The following is an 8,630-nucleotide window of genomic DNA, read 5'->3' as shown; positions in this document are numbered from 1 at the left end:
TCTTTTCCAGTAAAATACGAAAGAATTAAATTCTTGGTGCTGGCCTTAAAGAACGCGGTGGAGGTTTATGCTTGGGCGCCCAAACCTTACCACAAGTTCATGGCCTTCAAGGTGAGCATGCTGAGACAGTTAGATGTTTGGTTTCTTCTCGTATTTGATGCCCGCATAATAACTTGACCCTCACTCGCTTTCAGTCATTTGGCGACTTGGTGCACAAGCCTCTGCTGGTGGACTTGACTGTAGAGGAAGGTCAGAGGTTAAAGGTCATCTATGGCTCCTGCTCAGGCTTCCATGCCGTGGATGTGGACTCAGGCGCGGTCTACGACATCTACCTACCCACTCATGTATAATGTTTATTTTCTCAGCCATTTTTTTTATTTTAGTCTCTGTTTTAGTCCAGTTTCAATCGAACTTCTTTGTTTTTATCACATTTAGTCAACCTCATACCGTTTTTGTTTAATCAAGTTTTAGTCGCGCATGTGTCGAGCATTTTAGTATTTATTTTAGTCCATGAAAACAATTTTATTCGTCAGGTTTGAGTCAACAAGAACTTTGAACATTTTAGTCTAGTTTTTGTCCGGACAAGCCCTTTTACATTTTTTTGTCAGTTGATATTGAACATTTTCAAGTATGAAAATGTAGGTTAAAGTTATTTTGAATTATATGTGGTGTATTATTTTACCTAGATGAATTGGTTTATATTTTTGTTGGCACCCATGTGTTGCTTCCCAGGTGAGTGCAGCTGTTGGATTAGCTCACACTTCTGTCTGCTTTAACTAAACCGGCATTCCAACTCAAACCATTGTTACCCAACCAGTATAACTTCTCTTAGTAGAAATTCAGCTTCACACACAAAATTATCTTAACAAGTGGCGACTATCACTACATGCTACAATCTATTTAAATTAGCTAGCATTAGTTGGCGATCAGTTGAATGTTTTTGTTGGAGGATTATAGCCATTGATTTAGTATTGCGTTGTAAACCACAACCACCATACTTTTTGTTAACTAGCAATGTCTTTGTGAACTGCGACGTGTCTCTTAAGTTCTTTCTCCAGCTACCTCGTGCCCACATTCCTTCCCTTTATCTAAAACCACAGAGAAGGATTTTTCTTCTCTACTTCAATGTAACGAAACTGTGTCCACATTATGTCTTCTCTTTCTCCTGGACTCTGTGCAAAGCATGGCCATTAATGTTGTTCTAGGCAGTGGTCATTTTGCCGTGACCGGCAACTCCCCACCTAGCATTATTTTGCAGAGAATCGTACGAGAACTTGCCCGAGAGAGCGGAAGTCGATGCCAAGAAATCATATAATTTTCGTTTCGTCTTTGCTTGTGAATGTGTAACACAGATTTTAGCCTAGCCTTTGCTTAATGAACTACATTTTCATCTCGTCTTCAAAGTCCACGAAAATACATACAGATATAGTCATAGTTATCGTTTATTAATGGAGGTTTTTGTCTTATTTAGTTTTTGTGAAAAATGTGCGTTAACAAATGTTTTTGTTTCATTTAAGATTTTGATACTACTCACGTAAATGCCTGGCTCAGCATCCCCTACGTTGACTTGCCCGCCCTAACTGGTTCCTCTATTGCCTACAGATCCAGACTAGCATTCAGTGCCACGCCATTATCATCCTGCCCAACACTGATGGAATAGAGCTGCTCGTCTGCTATGAGGACGAGGGTGTCTACGTTAACACGTACGGGCGCATCACCAAGGATGTGGTGCTGCAGTGGGGGGAAATGCCGACTTCAGTGGGTAAGTGGGTTCAAATGACTGCGGTTGGATTTATTCTGTGTAATTGAAGTGACACAGTTCCAATTGTTTGGCACAATTCAGATGTGAGTCCTAGCAGTGTCATTGGAATCGAATCAGAAATCCTTATATCGGAATCAGGCCTCTTCTTAGTTTATTTCAGTTTGAAGCTCTTATCTATCAATCTATCCGTATCTCTGTCGGTCTGTCTGTTAGATTAGACCAACTATCAATTATGCTGCAAAGTCTTCTACCTACCCAGCTAAAAATAGATGTACAAAAGTCAAGACAGGCCAACTAAACATTATGTAATGTTTATTATTTATATTCTTCATTATAGAATGTACTTCAGTGTTAATCTAGTGCAAGAGAAACGAATGACACCTAGTCGTGTTAATGTTGATTGTGTCTCCCTGTGTGCAGCCTACATTAGGTCGAACCAGATCATGGGCTGGGGTGAAAAGGCCATAGAGATCCGCTCAGTGGAGACTGGCCACCTGGATGGCGTCTTTATGCACAAGCGAGCCCAGAGACTCAAGTTCCTGTGTGAGAGGAATGACAAGGTGCGTCCTGCGTCGCCTGGAATTTCACTGTGACACAACACAGAAATGCATATTGTGGCCTTTGTTTCACAGGTCTTTTTTGCTTCTGTGCGGGCTGGAGGTGCCAGTCAGGTGTACTTCATGACCCTGGGACGCACTTCCCTCATGAGCTGGTAGTCTAGATGCCAGGACAGCTACGCGGCGACCAGCAGAGGACTACTCTGACGATGAAGATGCTTGTGCTCTCTTAAACATCTGTCGTCATGAATAGCCTGCGGTGGGCGAGGTGTTGCATATTTTTGGGTATGTGTGGGTGGGGGGTGTTTTGGGGTGTGTGGGCTATTTAAACTGTATTCCGACCGAAAATCCCTTGAGTCTCCAACCTTTTGAGGCAAGTCTCCTACCTTTAACTTTTGTGGAATGTCTACATCTTTCTGTACCTCACAAATTGTGCGTGCAGAAGATCAGTGCAGGATACACTGAGCACGACTGAGGAGTTACTATACTCATGCACGCACACGCCACTTGTTGATCTGACGGTTTGTTGCCGTTTTTAGTTCAGGTGACACAAGCTTCTCCTCCTCCCACTCAGTGGCTCACTAAACACTTGTATGCCTTCTTTAATATACTTTGAAGGACCTTGGTAATAACAACAGGGTACGGGATTGTCAGCCCCAAGAGTTTCCAAGCATGCCGCTAAGCAAGTTGCATTGGCCATAGTTGCTCAATCAGCCCAAAAGCTCAGACTCTCATACACTGTATAATTTTTATCTGATTGCTGCACGTGAATAGAGGGAGATTCACCATCTCAACTAAGGGGTGGTGTAAACTGTGAATTAGATTGAGAGAGTCAGTAGTTGATTTACATGTGACCGCAAAAGAGCAAAGCTTGTGCGCATGAGATCTGACAGGATGTGAGCGCCACAGTGCCGCTGTAGCTCATATGAGTTCCAGTTGCCTTAAGTAGCATCACTACTCGAATACAACTGCTGAAAATCTTTTGCCGGTTCTATGAAGCAAAAAAAAGTTGAAGGAAGGCTTTAGTCAGAAGTAGTGGCCCGCGATATTATGGACCTTATTTTTATATATATTTTTTTTTTTACCTTTTTTCCTCATTCCCCCACCCTCCCATCTTTTGAAATGTGACGAGGCTGCTGTCATTTATCACCTAGTCACAATCCGCAGCTGTTTGTGTGTGCGAAAAAGATAAACATTCATTTCCACCTCTCCCACCCAAACCTCAGTCCATATGTGAAATGAGGCCAGAATTGCAGCATTGTTGCAAAGAAATGTCACAGAGCTGGCAAGAAAGTGGCATATTTTTAACCTGGGCTTAGTTTTTAGTCTTTATCGTAAGACCCTTTCAGATAACTAAGAGACTGCTGTTTTTTTGTTTTTTGTTTTTTTTATAGTAATGCACACATTATGTGGAAAATGTTTACAGAAGTCATTGTTTTGTCAAACCAGTGTGCATCAATATTAATATTTATGGATAATTTGAGGGCAGTTTTACTGTTTTTGTATTTTGTATTGCTTTTGTACTATCATTTACAATTTCATGTACAGGATAAATGAAACTGCTCACACGATGCATGACTAATTCAGACTAAACTGATTCTTCTACATTCTACTCAGTGTGCCTCTGGGCAGTGGATTTATTGCCGCCATAACACCCGCCCCTCCCTGCCCCCCCACACACATACATTTCTTTAATTTGCCTCTATAATTTATGTCCTTTGTGTGTACTATGCGAATTACTGTTATTTCCCGAAGGTCCTTTCCATTGAATAAACTGAAATTTACATTGTGTTGTCATAAATGAATTTAAATCCAAACTACACAATACATTATACAATACAACTTTATTTATATAGAGCATTTCACAACAGCTGGAGTTCTAACAAAGCACTCTTCATATGATGCAATATATATTAGAATGAAATTAGGACTCAAAATGCAGACATATACTGTAGATACCAGAAAAACAGCGACAGCCTCATGTTGAGCTGAAAGCTAAAGAATAAAAATGTCTTCAAATAAGTTTTATAAGTGGACATTCAATGTGAAGTCATTCCATATGGGACAACAGGCGCAATACCCCCCCCCCCTCAGGCTGTGCTTGGTCCTTGCACCTCCAGCAGCACTTGGTCCGCAGACCTGCGGACAGGTGCGTTGGGTGATGGAGTGCGGAGAGGTACTCTGGGGCGAGGACATTTTAAGATTTGAAAACAAACAGAAGTATCTTAAAGCGAATTCTTAAGTGCAGCGGAGCCAGTGTAGAGAGGGCAAGATTGGGTTTATGTGATCCGTCTTCCGACCGCCAGTTAAAAGGCGATTGGCAGCATTTTGGAAATTGGAGACGCTTGAGAGAGGACTGGCTGACTCCAAAGTAAAGTGCGTTACAGTAATCTTGCCAAGATTTAACGAAAGCATGAATTACAGTTTCTGCGTGCCTTTGAGAAAGAAAAGGCTTCACTTTAGCCAGCTGCCTAAGATGAAAGAAGCCGGATCAAACAATATCACTGATTTGCCAATCTATTTTAAAACCAAAGTTTGAGACTGTTAGCTTTAGATAAGACACCGGGAGGCTAAGGTCAATATAGTTTAAAGCAGAAGGGTCACTGGGACCAAACTTCTGTCTTCTTTTCAATTAAATTCAAGAAATTAAGGCTTTTTTTTGCACAGTGGGACATAGATCTGACATCTGCATAGCAATGGAATGAAATACCATGTTTTCATAGGATGGAACCTAGAGGCAGCAAGTACAATGAAAAGAGCAAGGAACCCAAAAACAAAACCTTGTGGAACACCATACGACAAAGGGGCAGAGTGGGACTGAGAGCAACTTGCGCAAACACAAAAAGTCCTGCCAGCCTAATAGGATCTAAAACATTCTGAAGCACAACCACGAATGCCCACCTGATGTAAACAAGCCAGAAGAATAGTGTGGTCCACTATGTCAAACGCTGCAGTTAGATCTAACAAGAGAAGACACACATAGTCCCCAGTGTCATTTGCCAGTGGGATATCATTAAAAATTCAGAGCAAGGCTGACTCTGTAGTATGCATTTTCTTGAAACCTGACTGGAAAACCTCCATGACATGGTGTTCATCCTAGAAAGATATTAACTGCATGTGCACCACTTTCCAGAATTTTAGAAATAAAAGGATATCTGGAAATGGGTCTAAAATTTGATGTTGATCAAGGCCAGGTTTCTGAAGCAGTTGTTGCACCACAGCATGTTTAAAATTGTCACGTTATTCAGACGTTAAATGAGGATTCTACTACGTTGAGGTCCAATACTGGAGGTTTTATTTGACGTTACCTTTAACAAGACATCCACTGAACTAACTGCTCCGTAACGCCCGGCCATTCCACCTGTTATGGCCAATGGACCATACCAAAACCAATACCAATTGGGTTGTCTGGTCCAAAAAATTATTATACAGTGTATCTAAACAAATCACACGGCATCTCCCCTTTTAAGTAAAACAATGAATCATTTAAATTGTTGGAAGCATGCACAACTCAGACAACAAATTCAGATACATGTTTTTCAAATTCCCTCTTCACTTCCTACTTAAGCAAAATATGTACCTCAAATGAACCATTTGCACAACATGCTTCAATATGTAATAAAACAATGAAATAGCGTCAACAGCTGCATCAAAAATCACTCAAATCAGTACATCCCAATTTTTTTCCCACTTTTTTTTCATTACAAGTCCAGCCTAATGGGTTTCACACAGTGGTGGGAAGCCAAGGCCTTCAAGTCTTTCTCTGCTGGCCCAACATAATCAAGAAATCATGATCATATTCTTCGCATTGATGTCATATTATATCCTAGCGTTGTATTTAAAAGTGAGTTTTTATCCAATCAGAGTTCAGTTAGCTCGTGTTGCTAGGCAGATTTCACAATACCAGGACCACGCACTATTCGTCCGAGGCCTTCAGATACAATCGTGAGGGCATCTGTTCTGTCAAAGTCAATGAGCTTTCAGAGTTGATAGACAGTTGCAATAGCAAGGCCCACCACTGTGTTGGAGTTGAGTCAGCGAGGAAATAAAAGTAGTTAGTAAATGAACCTTAAAAGCCAAAATTACTCCAATGCGTGTTAATTTTTTGTACTCAAGAAGAAAAGGGTCAAATAAAGACTCAACAACTGATTAGAGTTCCGATATTTAGTATCTAGATTTCTGGAGTTCCAGAAATAGTACAAAGACAGATATCTGGGCGGCTTTTTCTTAATCTCACGAGAAACTGTACTCGGGCAAGCACAATCGAAAAATGGTGCGCATCTTTCAGCCCAGTTTCAGATTATATAGGAGTTTTTTTATGTCAATGGTAATGTAGGTTGAATCGGTCGTCCTCGCTCCCTTCCATATGGCAACGGGTCCACGTCCAAGGGACGATCCTCTCCAGGTTAGTCATCGTCTGGAATGTTGATTCCCGTCTGGTTCCCAAGACTGGCACGCAGTCTCTCCGTCTCTCGTGCTGGCATTTCCCTGTAATCTTGTCAGTGTGCATGTGTGCACGTGTGCATGTGCATGTGTGTATGTGTGCATGTGTAAGTGCGCGTGTATGTGTGTGTGCTCCGATCTCAAATTGTTATGTCTTTCGGAATGTGTTTTTGCGATAGCATCTATGTGACACCTCCAGTGCCCAATTTGGTATGTTTGCATCTCTACAGCCAATGTGGAGAATGTGCTTTGTCATATTTATCTATGAAGTGCTGTGAACGTGAGTGCAGCTCATGGAAATTATATGTGTGCAAGTTTGTCTCACTACTGAAAATTTCAACAAAGTTCACACATTTAAACTAAGTAGAATAAATTTAGCGTATGAGAATAATATAATAAATCAGTAAACATCAGAACTACAATCCCAGTCATTATTGCGACCGGTGCTTCTAGTTTTATTTGATAAATGCTTCTTGTTTCATCAATGTTTAACATATTCAGTAAACATGAACCTGCTAAATTAAATAATCGACATTCTGTCCTGTAAGTGTTTAAAATAATGCCAGTAATCGTAATACAATCCTTCAACTGATATATATATATATATATATATATATATATATATATTTAATCCCAAAAAAATTAACTCAGTTAAATATTTAACTCAGTTTGATTTACTTAAAATATAATTTGCATACTTTGCAAATATTGTGCCATATTAGCTGTCTTTAGCACGCCTCAGAACAAAACACTGTGTTTAAGTTACCACTTGGCCTTGCAAACCAACACTACTGGAGTGTGGCGCTTGTGGGCAGTTTTGAGAATTGTCTCAAAAATAAATGTCTGCAAAGATGTCTCCATTTAGATCGTATTCAAGAATCCAAGAAAGCTATTAGAACAGTCTTTGAATTAAATATACTTCATATTTGGTGATTTTGCATCAATTCCAAGATATTATTCAAGTAAATATCTGTTATAAGCGTCGCAAAAAATAATAGTTGAAAAATGTGATTAATCACAATTAATCATGGATTTTTTTTAATGAATAATTAGTTAAAAAATTAATCACTTGGCAGCACTAATATATATATATATATATATATATATATATATATATATATATATATATATATATATTATATTATATATACCTTATGTATATATATGTATACTATTCCGGTTCGCACTAAGGAAAGTCACGATACACATTAAAGGTATGTGCAAAAAAGTATGCAAAACTCGCTCGTATATATTTTAATGTCTATTAAAGGTGCCAGTCCAATGCAACCTTAAATGCGCATTGCCATCCAGCAGGACAACATTAATATCTAGGCGGACTACTAACACTGAAGAACTTAATTAGATTGATATTTTCCATCAAGAAATATTTCCTTCATTCGATAATGTCATGTGTCATATCATTATCCACACCGCTTATCCTGTACAGGGTCGCGGGAGGGTCCTGGAGCCTATCCCAGCTGACTACGTGCGAAAGGCGCTCATCTGATAACAATGATGCAATTTGTTAAATGGCGCAATCACATTGATATTGCAGCATGCAAAACCCGTATTGCATGCTTTTACAATTCGTGCAGCTCTACTTTACTATTATTATTATTATTATTATTATTATTATTATTATTATTATTATAGTTAGATTGGCCTTGTTGTGTATCATTTGGTCACCCTAATCAGTATCACATACACGCAGACGTAGGACTTGGATACAATGCCATAGCACATTTGGAATTTCCACATTAATTGGATTAGCTAGTGATATGATTTTTTTTAACTTTTATTTTGAGTGTGATTCTGAATCCAGACCTTCGCGGTCATGATTTAAATTTCCCATAGAACTAATGCTTTTC

At 39.5% G+C, this 8,630-nt stretch overlaps 1 protein-coding gene across 3 annotated transcripts in view; it reads left to right on the top strand.

Moving 5' to 3' along the window:
• LOC148340920 (mitogen-activated protein kinase kinase kinase kinase 4-like) overlaps positions 1 to 4,108 on the top strand; it is a 36,569-nt gene extending 32,461 nt beyond the window's left edge. For all 3 annotated transcript variants that reach the window (XM_088289834.1, XM_088289833.1, XM_088289835.1), the window contains 5 exons: positions 11 to 111; positions 195 to 344; positions 1,603 to 1,762; positions 2,183 to 2,322; positions 2,395 to 4,108. In XM_088289834.1, the coding sequence (XP_088145960.1) occupies positions 11 to 111; positions 195 to 344; positions 1,603 to 1,762; positions 2,183 to 2,322; positions 2,395 to 2,478 (635 nt within the window). In that variant the 3' untranslated portion in view covers positions 2,479 to 4,108. The remainder of the gene's footprint in view (positions 1 to 10; positions 112 to 194; positions 345 to 1,602; positions 1,763 to 2,182; positions 2,323 to 2,394) is intronic.
• The last annotated feature ends 4,522 nt before the right edge of the window (positions 4,109 to 8,630 follow it).

The sequence above is a fragment of the Idiotropiscis lumnitzeri genome, chromosome 3 (genome assembly GCF_059441095.1).
Source record: "Idiotropiscis lumnitzeri isolate Australia: NSW breed Sydney's pygmy pipehorse chromosome 3, RoL_Ilum_1.0, whole genome shotgun sequence".
NCBI lineage: Eukaryota > Metazoa > Chordata > Actinopteri > Syngnathiformes > Syngnathidae > Idiotropiscis > Idiotropiscis lumnitzeri.
This window is presented reverse-complemented; position numbering and strand designations above follow the sequence as displayed.